This window comes from Lonchura striata, chromosome 12, assembly GCF_046129695.1.
Source record: "Lonchura striata isolate bLonStr1 chromosome 12, bLonStr1.mat, whole genome shotgun sequence".
In the NCBI taxonomy this organism is placed as follows: Eukaryota; Metazoa; Chordata; class Aves; order Passeriformes; family Estrildidae; genus Lonchura; species Lonchura striata.
This window is the reverse complement of record NC_134614.1, coordinates 23,919,015-23,936,724: the sequence shown is the minus strand read 5'-3', so window position 1 is coordinate 23,936,724 and position 17,710 is coordinate 23,919,015. Positions and strand designations below refer to the sequence as shown.

General features: G+C 51.9%; 1 protein-coding gene across 1 annotated transcript in view; it reads left to right on the top strand.

Moving 5' to 3' along the window:
- Positions 1 to 16,408, top strand: part of PLXND1 (plexin D1) — a 69,087-nt gene extending 52,679 nt beyond the window's left edge. The window contains exons 26-36 of the mRNA XM_077786200.1: positions 2,379 to 2,525; positions 3,237 to 3,393; positions 3,597 to 3,700; positions 4,627 to 4,690; positions 5,560 to 5,594; positions 6,684 to 6,788; positions 7,537 to 7,700; positions 9,097 to 9,244; positions 12,285 to 12,425; positions 13,228 to 13,302; positions 13,930 to 16,408. Coding sequence (XP_077642326.1) covers positions 2,379 to 2,525; positions 3,237 to 3,393; positions 3,597 to 3,700; positions 4,627 to 4,690; positions 5,560 to 5,594; positions 6,684 to 6,788; positions 7,537 to 7,700; positions 9,097 to 9,244; positions 12,285 to 12,425; positions 13,228 to 13,302; positions 13,930 to 14,046 — 1,257 coding nt within the window. The 3' untranslated portion in view covers positions 14,047 to 16,408. The remainder of the gene's footprint in view (positions 1 to 2,378; positions 2,526 to 3,236; positions 3,394 to 3,596; positions 3,701 to 4,626; positions 4,691 to 5,559; positions 5,595 to 6,683; positions 6,789 to 7,536; positions 7,701 to 9,096; positions 9,245 to 12,284; positions 12,426 to 13,227; positions 13,303 to 13,929) is intronic.
- Positions 16,409 to 17,710: the final 1,302 nt, after the last annotated feature.

Below are 17,710 nucleotides of genomic sequence, written 5' to 3'. Positions count from 1 at the left end.
CTTCTGGTTAAACTTCCTTTCTCCTAACTAGCCAAGTCCAAAGACAGTTTTGATTCCATTCCAGATGAGTTTTCTGAACAATGCTGGAGGTTTCACAAGTTTGCCATTTTATCTCTAGTCCCTGCCTGCCAGCCCTTCTTTCCCCGCTTTAAAATTCACTGTCTGATTAGCACTTTAGCAGATTTCCATAACATCCCACAGTTCTGAACCTGAAAGCCAAAAAGCCAAACAGAAATAGCATCTCGCCAGTGGAGCGCTGTCGCTGTGTCCCCTGGGGCTGGCCTGGGCCACGTCCTGCCCCTGCACGCTGCAGTGGCTGCAGGGACCCCCAACGTGCTCCAGCGCTGCCAGGGCAGCCTCGTGGGAGCAGCAAGGTGCCGCAGGGTCAGCCCTGACCTGTGCAGCCCATAAGAGCTCCCATATCAGTAGGACTCACCCTTTTTTAATGTTTTTGGAGACACTGCAGTCTCCCTGTGGCTGGAGCTGCCTATGGCAGGGATGGGAAGGCTCCAGAGCCCAGCTCTGAATTTAGCCTCAGGATTTCCCCTGCTCACATGTGACACAAACAGGGTTCCTGTTGGTAGCATGGCCAGTGTCAGAGGCTGATGACCCCGTGTGCAGGGCCAGCCAGTGGTTTCTTGCAATTTGCAGTATGAGGGCAGTGGTACTGCAGCCCGAGGAGGTATTCATGTCAGTGTTGTCCCCTTGCTATATCTTGCTTCTGCCTTTCTCTCCAAAATTAACTCTTTGTGTCTTCTGCACATTCTTCACTCTTTGCAATCCACAGCTTCTCCACTTCCTGACTCCACACTTTCTTCTACATTCTGAAAGCCATGTCTTCCTGCATTCCGGCACACACAGCCCTGCTCTGAGCCCATTTTGTGCTGCCTGCTCACAGGAGCATTGCAGGAATCATTAGACCCCTGCAGCAGACCCAGGGAGCTTCCCAGTATTCATGAAGTTACCCTTGACAAGGAAGTGAGTGCCCTGCTGGCACAGACGGCGTGTGCCCACTGACAGCCCTGCTGTATCACCCTATCATCAACCGCGCCAAATGCAGCGCATCCAAATTGACATCGAACTAATTGCTTTAGCAATTAGCAATTTTATAGGGCAATTAGAATAAAAGAATCACCAAGTTTTAATTAAGAAGCAGATTGAACAGGATTTAGCAGTTCCTAGCTGAGAAATATCCAAACTGTGGGGTATGTGTTGTCTTGAGCAGGCTCTCAGATGGCAGGCCTGTGTGTGCAGGGGGGAGGCTCAGAATACATAATTTGCAGAATTTGCACTTGCCTCATTGGAAGGAAATTGAACGTGAACATTAGGGAGAATGGGATGTACTCTAACACTGAAAAGTTCTTTAAGAAAATAGCTTATATTTCCCTTGCACATCAGTGCAGCAGGCAGAAGTGGCTCAGAAATTTGGCATTAAACTGCGTAGCTGAATCACATCAGAAATAGATGCTCCCTGTTATATTTTCCGTTCCTGCTACAGGAGTGCCACAGTTCACCTCTCTCCCATGAACTTAGGTTTGATGAATGTAAGGAGTTAAATGGTGTGTTTACTTGCTGTCACATGGGAACAGCTTGTTGACCCTGATCCTGTGTTTTGCTGTGATGAAGGCTCTGCTGTGGTATGAGAAGTATGAACGTGGGTTCCCAGGGCCACAGGCCCAGGCTGTGGGCTCACTCCCATGGAGTTCAGTGCAATGAGGGGTTCACCCAACACGTTCATGAGAAAGCTGGGTACCCAAATATCTCTGTTCTTGGATTTTTGTGCACATCAGCCCTATCTTGTCCTGCTGAGTGCAGCATGTTGTACAGTCTGCTCCCTGTCAGATTGCAGGAAGCATCTCTGTAGCACAGTATGCTAGATTCTGTTCCTGTGTAATTCACATGTAAATTAATGCACATTTGCATTTTGCTGAGTGTCATGTGTGCACATCCCTGCATATGCCCCTGCCTTCTGAGCAGCACCCCAGCTCTGTCCCAAGACAGCACAGGCTGGCACAGCCCATCGGTGGCATTCCACAGCTCCAGTGCTTGCTTGCAGAGCTTGGATGGGGTATGTTGATGCTGACAGCTACAGCATCCCCAAAAACGGCCTGCGGCTGTTGTTGGCTGTTGTGTCCTCTTCCCCATCTGCGCTGTCATGTTGCCACAAGTCTGAAAACTTCTGAGCAGCCTCAGAGGCAAGTGGGGGCTGGGAGGCAGTGGCCCCACAGGTGTTTGCAGCACCTGGGGTGTGCTAGTCCTGCTGCCTGGTGTGCAGAGGTACCTTCACTGGCCTCACAGAGCCTGTCCCTGCCGCGCTGCTGGTGGACCTGTCACCACCAGGTCCTGTTTGCTGACTTGATCTCCTTTCCTTTCCCCAGGAGACAGTTGGAGAGCCCTTCTTCCTGCTGATCTGTGCCATCAAACAGCAGATTAACAAGGGTTCCATCGATGCCATTACAGGGAAGGCCAGGTACACCCTCAATGAGGAGTGGCTGCTGAGGGAGAACATAGAGGCAAAGCCAAGGGTGAGTAGCCACGTGCCTGGACTTCTCCTGAGCTGGGGTGAGAGGGACATGCCATGCTCACAGCATTTAGAACTGCAAAGTTGGTGAGAGGAGGAAGCACCCAGACAAAAAGAGGAGAGGGTTTCTTATAGAGCTGCTCTCCTTGCCCTGCAGCTTTGGGCTGCAACTGAGGCAGTAGCTGTTCTTCCCTGGTCTGTGGCAGCCTGTAGGCTCTCACAGCTGCCTGTCCCACTGTCTAGGAGCTCTCAAGGGCTCTGGGCACTGCAGCAGACCTGTCCTGTAGCAGGCTTAGAGCTGGTTTAAGCAGTGGAGCTTGGCCTGTTGCATCAAGCAGAGGCTGAGCAATGAGCTTTGGTGGTCCCATTAGTCACCAGCTGGAGCCAAGCAACTGTGAACATGGCTGGTAATGGGGGCTGACCCTTCCTCCTGCCTTGTGGTGGTCAAACCCCATTTCCAAGACTACATGAGAGGGGGCTGTTGTGTTGCTCCCTGTGTTCTCCCAGTTTGGTCAACAGAGCCCTCAGCCCTGGGGCTGTAAACCAGTGCGTCTCATGCTGTAAAGCATTGATGCCCACATTAGTTCAGCCTGATTTCCATCAGCACAGGGCCCAGGGTGCACCAGCCAGAGCTGTGCAGACACCACAGCTCCCAAGCATTCCTGGGAGCCAGCAGAACCGGGCAGGCTGTTCCTAACACAGCCTCTCCCTGCAGAACCTCAACGTCTCCTTCCAAGGCTGTGGGATGGACTCCCTGAGTGTCAGAGCCATGGACACAGACACACTGAGTCAAGTGAAAGAGAAAATTCTGGAGGCCTTCTGCAAGAACGTCCCCTACTCCCAGTGGCCAAGGGTGGAAGACGTTGACCTCGGTAAGGACCAGGGGCATGGGAGCAGCCAGTCTGTAAAATAGGTGAAGCACCTGAAATTGTGGAGCGGCTGTTGGTGCCAGTCAGAGCAGTGGGTGAAGCAGCACGGACAGGAGGGCAGACATCAGGGCAGCCATTCAGTCCCAGACCCCCTGGCCTCTTCCTCCTTCGGGCTGGGGTCTCACTTCTCCCCTCTCTGTGTTCAGAGTGGTTTGCCACCAGCACTGACAGCTACATCCTGCGGGACCTCGATGACACCTCGGTGGTGGAGGACGGCAGGAAGAAACTCAACACATTAGCACATTACAAGGTAAAGCTGCAACACCTCAGGGGAGCCCCAGCTCCTCGGAGCCTGCCTGGCCTCCAGGGCGAGCTGCGGTTCCCCTCCAAAACGGGATCATCAGGAACAAGCAGATAGGTTGCCATAGCTCCATGAGAGCTTCCAGGGAATAGACATCTGCCCTGGCGAGAATCTCGTTAATATTGCAACACACAGAAACTAATTAACACTCTTCATGCAAAACAAGTTATTACTGACAACAGAAAGAGGGGGGAAAAAGCTCTTATTCCCAAGGGCCACCAGCCTGGCTGATTAGTATCACTATCTTGATCCACACTCCTGCTGAAATTGCAGCTACAACTGTCAGTGCCTGCCCTGAGAACAGGGACTGGGGACACCATCGAGGAAGTGAGGCCGAAAATAGGAGGAAACATGGTGAATCAGATTGTTTTCTTGACTCTTTTTCTTTTAAAATTAAATGAAACCAGAAATACTTAACGATTTTCATATTCCTTGGTATGCCTGGAAGCGTAATCCTCCCTGGTGTGTAGCTGTGCCTGGAAAACAGAAGTGGAGCTGAGTGCTCATTGGCATGGTTATCAGGGCAGCAGCCGTGCTGCTGGCACAGTGCCCCCGAGCATTGGGGAATGGCAAACCAGCACCTGCACAGCCAAACTCTCCTTCCTTTTCAAATTACCTGCTGTCCACATCCAAAAGTGTACCTTAGATACATGTATTTGCCCAGTTCCCATCAGTTTTGAGAACCTCACTATCTTGTAATTGTATTGAAAATTCCCTTTCCACACAATGCGGGGCAGGGGCAGGGCATGTTCAGGGGATGTTTGTGGCAGAACTATGACTGCACCAGTATCCCCCAGCTCCTGGGATGTCCACAGGACCAGGGAGGCACTGATAAGGCCCCTATAATCAATGCATGCTCTTCCCTTCCTCCACAGATCCCTGAAGGGGCATCCCTGGCCATGAGCTTGACAGACAAGAAGGACACCACGTTGAGCAGAGGTAACATCTCACTCCTCGTCCCTGCTGATGATGACTGGGCAGGAATGCTTGCATTGTCAGAGGGTTGTCTCTGGCTGGGGATGCTGGAAGACACTGCCAGCCCCAGTTCCTGGGTTCTGTGGATGCGGTGGCTCTAAATATGTGCTATCCAATCTCCTCCCTCTGCCTCATGGGGTGTGGGTGCTCTCCCAGCCCTCAAGGTGTTTGCACCTTCCATCTCACCCTCACTGGGAGCTGGCATCCAATCTGTGCTGACAGAGTGAGAAAAAGGAAGAATCTGAAATCAATTGGTTGAAAAAGTCCTCTTCCTCCCTGTTACGTATATTCAGTCCCTTGCCAGTGCATTTCTAGGTTTCAGGCTGTGCAGAGTGAAAACAAACCAAGTGAAACAAAACTCCACATTAAACAAGGAATTTCAAACCCTGTTTCCAGGCCGCTCCAGAGAGCCTGGCTCTCCAGGAGTCCTTTGTCTGCTGTGGCAAGGAGCTGCCTGGGACTGAGCTGCCCTGATGCTGAGGCTCGGAATAAACCTGGGAGTGTGGGGCACAGCAGGGCACAGCAGGGCCTCACGGTGCAGGAGTGCCCCTGCGCTCACCCTGCTCTCGTGCCCTCTTGAGTCTGTCTTAAAACATCCCTTGGGAGACCTCAGGTCCGCCCTAAAGTACCTCCTAGGCTACTTGCCATGAGCCCGATAATGCAATAAACAACCCCAAAACAAGGAGAAATGCTGAGATCACTTGTGGTTGAGAATGCCAGGTTGGTGTTGGTATTCTTGGGGTTCAGATGCCTCTTGACATGGAGGTCACCGGTTGAGATGGATTTCAGTTTGGGCCCCCCTGACTGAGCCACCGTGTCTCTTTTCTTCACAGTGAAGGATTTGGACACTGAAAAGTACTTCCACTTGGTAAGTATCCCTCTCCTGGCTGCAGGGGTGTTGGCTGCATGTGGGGGCTGCTGATATTAAATTATGTCTGTGGGCTGTAGTGCCAGATGTGATGAACAAGCTGCATCAGGGCTCATTAGTTCTCTTCAGCAGGGTTCAAAGAGGCACAGAAAGGTGATCTGTAGATAAGCTTTATATGTAGATAAACTGAGGGACATGATAAAGAATTACCAGGATGGCAGAGAAATTGCTGTGTCTGATGGAGCTGCTGCAGCCACAGAGAGCTCAGGGGCGAGGTCAGAGCGTGGCACGGCAGGCACAGAGTCAGTGGTGGTGTCTGTGACACCTCGGCTGTCACCTGCTGGGAGCTCCTGGCATCCTGCCTGCTTCCCGGGCTGAGCAGCTCCGTGGGTTCCTGCTGCTGCACCGCGCTGGAAGTGCCAAGTGCTAAGTGCTGCTAAAAGCTGTTATGAAAAAAGGTGTTATGGACAATAACAATCTTTTATAGCCTGGTTTGGGGCTTTTTTTTCTCTGCAAGCATTTCCATGCTCAAGTAGAAGCACAAATGCACACACACACACATGCAGAGCAAGGAGGGAGAAGGGATGGGAAACCAACTGTTCACATGTGAAACAATGCCAAGATGGATGTCAGTTGCTTGCTTTGTCATTATAGAGAGTAATTCACTGACCTAACCAGTGGAATATTCATTTTCGTTTTGAAAAAGCCAGCATTCCTATATACTGTGCTTTTTCAAATCCAAATCCAAGCAAAGCTGGTTTCTGCAGAAGCCATGTGCACTGCTGCTGGGAGCCCGAGGTGCAGCCCAACCTGGGGGGCAAGCAGGCCAGCGTGCAAAGGAAGATGAATGGGTTCATTTCCTTCATCTAGGATGAGAGAGGCAATAAAGAGCACAGGAGAAACAAACATCATAAAAACTGAGTGTTATGGATCACTTTTTTAAAGCCATATAAGGGTGTGTTTATAAAGCAGTAACTGCTTTTTAATTGAATTTTATATGCGGTTGAAATTCTTTGCTGAAAGTAAAATTTAGTGACACTTTCAGGGAATAGTGCTCTAACCTTGTTTATCTGCTTTATCTGGGACCAGGTTCTCCCAACTGATGAATCAGTGGAACATAAGAAGTCCCACAGACAGAGCCATAGGAAGAAGGTTCTTCCAGAGATCTACCTGACACGGCTACTCTCCACCAAGGTAGGAGCTGAGCTGCCCAGTTCTTGGCAGGTGGGATTGTGTGTGGTCTGCAGGGAGAAGCCTGCTCCAGGGAAGGAGCACTGCAGGGCTGGTTGCTCCCCAGAGGTAGTGGGGCTCCTCTCCTGGATGGCTGTGTCATGTTTAGTGAGGCTGTCAGGCTCCTTGGGGTCCCTCCAGCTTCCCAGCTCATCCTTGCTGCTGTGTGATGCCCCACATGATCTCTCTGCGATGGACTGGGGTCTGTGCAGACAAAAGGGATTCTGGCTGCCTCAGGGCTTGAGATGCAAAGCTGGGATCTGAAACCAACTCCGCATAAAGAGATGCTGCTGGGACAGGAGATGGAAGTTCTCAGCTCTGGGAGCAAGAGAAATGTCCATGTGATCTTAGGTCAGATATGGCCTATCTTTAATCCCAGCACGGTGCCTCACTGAAGCAAAGATCACAGGGATGGCCAGCAGTCTCTGGTCTTCTCTGTCTGTGGTGTACAGAACAAGCACAGATGTGAGATCCCAGCAGTAAGAAAGAAAACCTCGAGGCCAAAAGAAATTAACCCCAAATACAAGTTTATTATATTGCTATCCACAAACAAATTATTCCCTCCCTGCTTTGGCATCCCCTCTCTCTTCTGACTTACCCATCTGGCAGCAAAGGGTTTCTCCTAGTATGCAGCAGTCACAGCCCCTCTGCTGTTCTCCTGGGCTTGGGTGCTGCTGCTCTCCCCAGGGTTCACTGTGTCCTTATTCTGCAGGGGACACTCCAGAAGTTCCTGGATGACTTGTTCAAAGCCATTCTCAGTATCCGAGATGATAAACCACCTGTGGCTGTGAAGTATTTCTTTGACTTCCTAGAGGAACAGGCAGAGAAGAGAGGGATCACAGACCCTGACACTCTGCACATCTGGAAGACCAACAGGTTTGGAAAAGGAAATCCTTCTTTTCTTCCTTCCATCTCTTGGGAGCAGCAGCTGCAAAACCCTGGTGTCCTGGACTAATCATTAGATTGCTAAAAGTAGAACAGGGACTTGGAAAACAGGGAGGGTGGCAGAGAGGGCTGTGAAAGATGAAGCCAAACACAGAATTGGAGAGCTTTGAACAAATATGAAGCCCAGGGGAACAATGAGCTGAAAAAGGAGGATGAGCAGACAAAGGGCCGAAAGAACTGGCACATACAAATAATGAAAGGAGAAATAGGATGATGGGAGACAGCAATGGTGTCAGCTTCAAGCACAGGAGATCTGAGAGTCCAAGACCGTGTCAGGTCTTAAAAACGTCATGGAAATTTTAAAACCCACAGATTTGGATCATTTTCATTTGGTTTTCTGCCTTTTCAGCCCTTTAGTGGCGCTTTCCTGCTCACGTCTGTAACCAGGCTGAGTCTCCAGGGTGCTCGGGGACCCCAGGAGCTGTGCTGTGACAGTGGCCTGCTGGTGAGCACCGCAGCAGTGGGACCAGATGTGGTGCTGAGGGACATGAGCAGCAGGAATGGGGTGGCCTGAAGGGGAAATAGTGCAGGGAACAAACCAGAGGATTTAAATGGAGAGAGATGGGAGCTTGGAGAGAGTATCAAGGAGAGGCTCAGCAGTTTGGAGACTGTGGAGACGGGAACTGTTTCCAGCCCAATGTGTGAAAACTAAAACCAAATTTTACTGGGAAAGGAGGCATGCAGATACAACCATTGGGCAACAGATTTGCCCACCCTCTACTAGCTTCACTGGCCTGTAGAGCCAAGACACACAGTGGTTTTCATCTCTCAGCTGCTGTGGAGGGTAGGAAGGGTGAGCAATAGACTGAAACTGTGTTGTGGCCAAATCAGCAGTGAAATAACTAAAGGAGAAAATGATGAGAGAACAGAAAAAAAGACAGATGAAATGCATTTTGTGGTGCTCACTGTCAGAACCAGATGATGGGTTAATGTCAGGAAAGAGGGAAAAGGAGGTGACACCATTGCTCCAAACAGCAGCAAGTGCAGAAGCCTGACTCAACAGACCCACACGGGCAAAGCTGCTGGTGCCTCTCTGGGGCTGCAGCAGCTGGGAGCAGCTGAAGGAGCAGGGGCATGTGTGTGCCTAGAGAAGGCTGTGTGTGTCATATCCTCCAGCCTGAAAAAATGTCTTGAGGGTGAAGGTGTGTCCCTGCCCCTCTATCAAGGCAGGGGTCTGTACCAGGTGTGATTAAATAGCAGAATCCATCTCCTCAGCTTTCCTCTCTAGTAATCCCTTTCTATCATCATCTTTCCTGCATTTCTGCTCCTCTTCCTCTGGTACACAAAAATTCATCTGGTGTGTGTCCCTGGATCCTTCCCTTTGCAGCCTGCCACTGAGGTTTTGGGTCAACATCCTGAAGAACCCCCAGTTCGTCTTCGACATTGACAAGACAGACCACATCGACGCCTGTCTGTCTGTGATCGCCCAGGCCTTCATCGACGCCTGCTCGCTCTCCGACCTGCAGCTGGGCAAGGTACATGCAGCGAGGGCTCCTGCTCAGGCAGTCACAGAGGTGGAGCAGGCTGGTGGGCAGGGCCTGGCAGAGGTCACCAGCCCAGCCTCCCTCCCTCCCACGGCCAGCTGGAATTGTTGCTTCGGCTCATGGAGCCGAGTTTTGCTTGTCTCCAGGGATGCGTTTTCCCCTCCTTTCCCCACCCTTTTGTTCAGGCTTGAGGTTTACATTTTCACGTCCTGTGTCACAAACAGCCAGGGAGGAGGGACACCCAGTCACAGGCAGGATGGACACGAGGCAGGGCCCCCAGCCTGGGCTCTGAGGGTGGGGGAGACCAAGCACTGGGCTGCGTGCTCAGGGTTACCCATCAGCTCCATGAGCTGTCCTGCAGCCACGGCAGAGCACTGCTCACTCAGCACCGAGCCTGAAACACTTCCTGACCCAGCTGAGCTGGTGCTGAAGCAGATGAATGTTTTCTGCTGTTGTCTTAGGCAGGGGCATAACATGGAACACCGAGCACAAGTGGGGCCAGTTCTGCTCAGGGGACCAATATGGGGCATGGGCAGACCCACAGCGGAGCCCTGCTTCTCTAGTCAGGGCTGGTTTAGGAGACACTATTGGCATAATGATCCCATAACGTAGCTGAGGGACAATGTAAACTCCTAGTGACAGGATGGAAAATGATGTAGCTCCAGGTGAAGCTGCAGTCATTGCTCTTGGCAATTTCTGCACTACCTCCTACCTAGGAGAGAAGCCCCAGAGGTGAGCCAGTCTTCTGAGAACACAGGTTGTGCCTGTCCAGGGATCACAGACCACGCCTGGCCCACCTAGAGGTGTGAGTCTGTCCAGGGCCATCCCAGTGACATCCATCAGCGTGTGGAAGGGACTTGGCAAACACTGCCACAGCTGGTGGTCTCCTCCCGTGCAGCACATCCAGCCCACAGTGGCCATGCCCAGCGTGGGGTTGGAGTCCGGCGGGCTCCACAGTGGGGAGCTGAGCCTGCTCCACACAGCACACCAGTGGGGCAGCTGAGCCTGCTCCAAGGCAGCACAAGGCTGCGTGAGCCGGGTCCCATCTCCCACCCTCGGCCCCACGCACAGTCCCGCAGGGCTGGCCGGCAGGAAGACATCCCATGTGCATATTCTCTTTTCTCCCACCACCTTGGCTGAGCACAGTGCTGACATTTGAAACTTATGGACATAAGGAAGTTTTGCTAAGAAATGTAAATCTCCCCCACTGCCCCCCCACCCCAGAGGCTGGTGGTGACAGTGTGTGGCTTGGGGACACCCTGCAGTGAGGGGCTGGGCACCTCACCCCCAGCCCCAGAGCTGCAGGAAGCCTTTGTTGGGAGAGGTTAATGCTGGAGGAAGATCTAATGAGTGCTTGATTTTTTGTTTGTTTGGGTTTTGGTCTTTTTTTTTGCATGTGTTATGAAACACCTACAATTTGTCCTTGTCAAGTGGCAGATGAGGGGAAGAGGGGTCAGCTGGAGTCAAACAGCAGATGGAAACACTTTTCTGGAATACAATAGTATAAGTGAATGAATTGTTGAGTAATGTGGGAAGAATAAATTCTCAGCATAAAAATCAGCTTGCATGTACACGCAGTGTATCACTGAGCATTTTCCAGACTGGATTCTTCCCTTGGTTTCAGCACGTTGCTCTCGATACTGCAAATGTGAGAGCAGACTCAGTCCATACATCAACAGTGCACAAGCAGTTAAGAAACCAATGCCCATCTCTTCATCATAGAGACAAATCAGACACAAATTAAAAAAATAACTTAGAAAAGGCAGCATGGTTTTCCTTTGCATTTCCAAGGAAAGAAAATAATGCTATGAGCAGACTCTGTAAGTTGGCCATAGTCTCACAATGCCTTGTCACTGGGTTTGAAAATAAACTGCTGTGGGATCTGGTGCCCGTTTCCTGTTTCCCCTGCAGCATTAGCCAAGCTACAGATTGCAGCAGCAGATTGGAGTCACCCTGGGCTCCCCTGTTCCTGCCTGACAGAGCCAAGTATGCTGTCCGTGGGCAGAACCCACCACTCCCTGCCAACAGCAGGTCCCCTCCCCTCTCCACCTGCCAGAGCACTGGGGAGCAGTGCCACGCAGGACACGGGACACAGTGATCTCACTCCCTTTGGTGTCCCCAAGCCTGGGGCTGTTCCCCCTGGGGATGCAACACAAGGCTAGTCAGCCAAGTTCATTCCTGGGGTAATGAAATCAGGAGGGCAGGATTGCCTTGAGGTTAAAATTATTCATGCCATGTTTGCAAGGAGGGCAGCAGGGTTGTGCCTCCACTGGTAAAACTCTGTTGTGTGGCTGGGAGGTTAAGGCTGCTGTCTCCAAGCCGACATTAATCAAGAGAATTCAGTGTTCGCTGTTAATTACTTTACGTGCACTCAATTTAGGCCAGGCAGGCTGGATTAGCCAATGCAAAATAAATCAAAGCTACATGAAAAATCCAAAAGCAACATTTCAGCTGATAAAGTTCAACTTGTAAGATAGCTTTGTTCTTTAGCTTAAATCAATGTGGCTGCTCAAGAAACCCCAGCAGCTATGGGAAGAAGCCCTTCCCTTGTTGCCAATTTCCACACACAGCACCACAGAGCCCAAGTGTTTGATCTGGTACAGGTGTACTACCTCACCTGCAGAGTATCCCCTGGCAGTAAGCCACCCTGCCTGACCCTGGGCATGCTTTTAGCCTGTGTTTGCTGCAAATTAAAACACACATCCATCACCCCCTTCTCCAGCACTGAGCTGATGGATGTTCAGCTCGTGCAAGGGCAGCAGGATGGTGGTGTGTCTCCACAGGCACACAATGCCCATCCACAGATCCTTGGTGTGTCTCAGCCCCTCTGCCACAAGCTGTTCCGTGCCTCGGTGCTGTCCGGCACCGCACTCCTCCCCGGTGACAGCTGGGACCAAAGGCAGAGCTGTTCCCTGCACCCAGCTGCAGCTGAGGTCCCCATCTGGTGTCAGTGCTTTGCTCTGAAAACAGGATGACATCTTCAGCTGGGAACAATCCAGTGCCTGAGTTTGGTGTCTCACCCTCACTCTAGGACTCCCCGACCAACAAGTTGCTGTATGCCAAGGAGATCCCCGAGTACCGGAAGATAGTGCAGAGATACTACAAGCAAATCCACGACATGCCGCCTCTGAGTGAGCAGGAGATGAACGCCCACCTCGCCGAGGAGTCACGGGTAAGTGGGTGGAGAGGATAGGCCTGAGTCTGCAGGCTCAGTGTCCTGCTGGAGCCTGCATTCCCTGGAGCAGGGAATGCACATAGGCTGCAATCAACTACTGCTTAGATGCTGGAAGGAGCACACAAGAAAGGATATTTTGCCTGAAACTTCCACACAGAAACTTCATCTGACCTAATTCCAAGCATCTTCAATTACTGCCAGAGCTGCAGTAAACACCCATGAGTTTGCTTGAGCCTAACTAGCTCTGGCACCACTGGGAGCTGAGAGCAAAATTCAGTGCCAAAAAGCCAGGAAGTCTGGACAAGGATTTCTGCAGTCCTGCAGCCACCCAGCCAGCTGGCTCCCAGGTGCAACTCTCAGGGACAGCCCTGAGTCCTGGGCAGCCAGCCCTGGTACCAGCCTCAAGAGCTGGCAGCCACATTCCAAATCAGAGTCCTGCCAGCGATGCACCACAGTTTCCTCAAAATCAAGCCTTCTCTCCAGGGTGTTTTAGCTTTGGGCATCAAGCAGGATTTTTCTATTGATATTCTGCAGCACAGCTGGTACACTGCCCCCTCCTGTGAAATGGCTTTGGGCACAGAGGGATATGCAGTGCTGCCCAGCATGGATATTTACAGCTGGCTTTGAAAAAACCAAGACCCATCCTGATGTGAGCAAATGCACCTTCCTTAAAAATCCAGCTGTACCAAATAAAGTCAGGCACAACCTGCTTTTACTGTAGTCAGTGCCTGCTGACTGGGAAGAACTCACATGCTCCATCCTGCTAATATTCTCCCCTCTCTTTTCTGTCTTTATAAAGAAATACCGAAATGAGTTCAACACCAATGTCGCCATGGCTGAGATATACAAATACGCCAAGAGATACCGCTCCCAGGTGAGTGGGTTTTACAGCACATGGGCTCTGGCCTGCCTGGTAAGGGAGAACCATTGCTGCAGTAACCCTGCAGGCACACACCTGTATCCAGTCCCACAGAACAGGATTGCTGGGGTGTGCATAATTGCGGTACATATGTAATAGATGCACCTACTCTCTGTCCCTTGGCTGGCATCTTCTTGGAAGAGAAGGCTGGCTATTCCCACCTGATCTTAATGGCATTCGGCTGGGCTGAAGGAGGGCTGCCAGATGTATAGACCCTTTCAGAGAGAAAACGTGCAGATAAGGTTCACCCCCAAATTAACTTGCACCCGCTGTCCCTGCCCCATTGAGGCAGTGGCCCTGGCTGGCTCCTGCCCCCCTACAACCTGTGGGCTGGGGCTGTGACCTCAGCTCTATTACAGCAGTGCATTTTTGTCAGATACCACTCGACTCTGAGCCCTGACCAGGGACCCTAGGAGAGCAGGAGTGCCAGCAGTGTGAGCACAGGGGCTGTGGGGCTGGGTGGGCTCTCACCTTTGGAGCTCTGGCTGGAATTTGGGCTCCATAGGTCTGGTGGGGTGAGCTGGGCTGGCAGGTGGGCACCCCACACTGCCTCAGCACCCTGCCTGCCTGTGTCTCCCACAGATCGTGGCCGCCCTGGACGCAAACCCCACGACAAAGCGCACCCAGCTCCAGCACAAATTTGAGCAAGTGATTGCTCTCATGGAGGACAACATCTATGAGTCCTGCAGTGAAGCCTAGGCTGGCTGCAGCCCTAGAAGTGACCTTTCTTGCAGCACAGCTTCAGCCGCAGGCTTACCTTGGTCATACTCAGACCAGCCTTGTGGAGGGGGTGGGCCTGGCTGTGGCTACAAGTTTGCCTCACTTCACAGGAAGCCACGAGACGCCTTTCCGAGCAGCTAAAACTTCTGGTTTGCACTGTGGCACCCATAATTTATTTGCTGTTGCCAGCCAGAAATGGAGGCATGACCCTTGTGGCAAGCTCAGTTCACCACTTTCCCCTTGGTCAGCACCCAAGCCGTCAGCACTCCATGCATCCCTGGTGCATGGTTCCTCGGGACGGGGCTGCAGAGGCTGGAACAACAGACACAAAGCAGAAGGGTCACCTCAGGGAGTAACGACTACAGACAGCAAAGACCATCATAGCCTGAGCTCCCACTCCATCCCTCCAACATCCTTGTTTTTCCAACATCAGGGACTCTTATCAGCTGTTCACTATCTGCTGCATTCTGTGTATATTTGTGCCTTTTAATTTTTGTACTGTATGTGTAAACATAACCACTCCTCCATATGAGACTTGGGCAACACAGGGAACTCGAGGTTGATACAAAGCAGTTGCCTCCCAAGCAGCTAAGGCAAGGTGAAAGCACTTTATCCCACATGGACACAGCTGTTTGGGAGCTGCAGGGAGCCCAGTCTGTGCTAGCACGGGAAGGGCTGTTCTGCCTTCCCTGGGCTCTCGTGTCTCGTGCGTGGCTGGAGCGCAGCAGGGAGGTGGACATTGCACCAGCCTGCAGCGGGGTGCAGCGGGCGGGGAAGGACCTGCCCCTCACCCTGCCCGCCATGCTGGCTCCATGTGTCCGTGGCACTGCAGCACCTCAGCCCTCGTGCCCGTGGGGCCTGCTGGCAGCCTCTGACAGTGGCCCGAAGCCACACGCAGGGCAAACACCAGAGAGCATCGTCTCTGCCTCTCCCTGTGACCATCACCAAGCATCAGGCCACTCCTGCAGGGTGTCGCCTAAAGCAGCTTGTTCTGCTTGCTTTGGGCCCAGCCCTGGGGCTGGTACCTGAGAGCAGCCAGGACAGTGGGGTTGGCTGCATGGCCAGCCTGCTTTCAGCCCTGAAGGCAGGGGACTGGCCAACCATGCCAGCCCAGCAGCGACACAGGCCAGCAGGGCATCTCCAGCACCCAGAGCTGCAAACTAAGGCAGAGTCCCAGCTCAGGCTGGGCTCACTGAGAGGGTCCCAGCAGCAGACAAATGGAGCTTGCCCAAGACTAGACACCCCAGTGCCACCCTGGCAACCCAGCTTGGTGGCCAGTTCTCCCTCCTGCAGCCTGGGGAGCGGTGACCGCTCGGGCCCCCGCCGAGGCTGGTCGCAGGCAGCGCCACGCGTCCAAACCAGCATTCCTGCACGGCAAGGCTCCTGCCCACGGCGTGACACCACGGCTGGAACGCCACACAGGAAAGAAACACAGTTACTACCTCACTGCAGGAGAGTGTAAGGGAAGCCTTTGGTAGTCATCCAGCTGGCTAGGGTGCAGTCTGGCTTTGGATGACTCTGTCCACCAAAACCGCTGGGTGATTCACTGCCATGGACAGGTGGCCTCCATGCCATCGTTTCCAGTAGTGCCACATTTGTCAGAAACCAGAACATCAGAGTTGTGTATGTGTACATAGATATCTATTTTAAAACAAACAGTAGACTTTATCCAGTATGTTAAAATGTGGGGAGGGAGGGGAGGGAAAGGGGAAGAACAGAGTTTTTTTAAAGAGAACTACAGAAAAAGTACTTACACTGTGGAGGTCTCAATGTCTTTGCTGAGGATGTGGCTTCAGAATAGAAACTCTAATATGTAGCTGGGCTACATTTTATTTTGAAAGTGATTTCACAAAAATTTCTTGATGTTTTGTCTTTTAGAAACTGTGAATAGCTGCCAGAGATGTAGGCAGGCCCATCACAAGAAAGGCCAGGGTGAGAAGGACCAAGGTAGCAGAGAATGTTGAGCTTGGCTGGAGGCAGGGAAAGGGCCATGGAGCTATAGCTCCATGTTGTTTGTTACAGGGAAAGGATACAGGTGAGTAAGAGTTTGCCTCCAGGTGCTGTGTCTGGGCCATGTATTGGGGCTATTGTTTTATTATTTAATTTTTTCCAAAGCCAAAAAAAAAAAAGAAAAAAAAAAAAAAAAGAAGTAGTTACTACAACCATTTAAAGGAACAACTTCAGCAGAGGGTTTGTAGTGTTGCCTTGAACCTCCAAGCCCTTTGTAAGATGTTTTTAAACTTTGGCACGTGTTGTGGGTGTAGTGCCCTTACCTGCTGTGTAGTGGAAGTGGCAGACTCCTGGCAAAGCCTATCTTTGTAATAAAACAAGGTGCTGAACCTATGGAGTGCAGTTCCTGCCAAGCACACGGGGAGGACACACGTGGGTGACACCTGCACAGTCAAGTTTTGCACATGCAAGACACACCATGTGTAGGGTCAGCAGCCCAGTGAGAACAGGTTTGTACCCCTCACCTCACACACACCACTCCCACAGCCAATGCCCCAGTTCCTTCCTGGATCAGGCAGGGAAGGGGACAATCAGCATGAGAACAACAGCACCTGAGCTGACCAGCACTGTGCACATGAAGATCAGTAACCCCACAGAAGCAGCTGCTTCCAGCTGCCAACCTGTTCTCAGTTTTGCACCTCACCTCTGTCAGGTGCCTCCCTGCACCAGACTTGGGTCTGCAGCTTCAGCACCCCGACACCAGCTGTGGCCCAGGGCCCTTAATAACCATGGCATTGCTAAATCTTCCCCCTGCCCTAGTAAAAGCTGTGCTTTCCAGACACCAGAGGAATTTTCTTCTTCCACTAGGAAGCTGATTCTTTGCAAAGCTAAATCCAGCCATTAAATTATTTGGCCTCTCTCAAAGCAAGAGAGCTTTGCATTTCACACCTGGTGGCGGGTGAGAGGGAGGACACAGTCCCTGCCTGGCACTGTTGGGGACACTGCCACACGGCTGAGTGGGGCTCTGTAAAGCCACCCCCATCTCAGAATCCAGTGAATGCTACTCAGTTACTGCTGCCACATTCCCCACCTTGTCCCTGGGGGGGACATGAGTTCCAGTTCATTAGAGATGGATCAACACAGTCAAGGCTGAAGTTTAAGGACAGTTAGTTTGCTCAGCTTGTGCTTAAGCCCCAAAGCAAGGCCAGGAGCCTTGGAGGGCAATGACAAGGCCAGTTGCAGATTAACAAAATCCTCTTTAGGAAGAGTTTTACTTCCACTTATTTTCTCCCACCCAGGAGGACTGTAACCCTTTACATGATCAGCATGACCTTCAGAAGGGCCCCGCTCTGGGCAGAGCAAGAGAAACTCAGGCAATTGAAACTATTAAATGGAAGTGTGATACACCAACCCACAGGAGCTCACAAGACAAGTTTGTAGGTGGGAGCTGTGCCATAGACTGGTAATAAGAGCAAGAGCTGCACTGGAGGCTACAGTAACACCCCAAACTTGATTTTTGAGCCCTGAGACACCTCTGTCTTCCTCTTACTGTAGTTAAAGCACAGGCTGCTTCACCTCTGCTGAGAGACATTTGCCCACGGCATGTGCCCAGACCTGCCACCCTGGTGCTCCTGTAATCCCGGCTCAGCCAGGCATTAGCACAAGGGCAGCCAGGACAACAGAGGGCTGGACA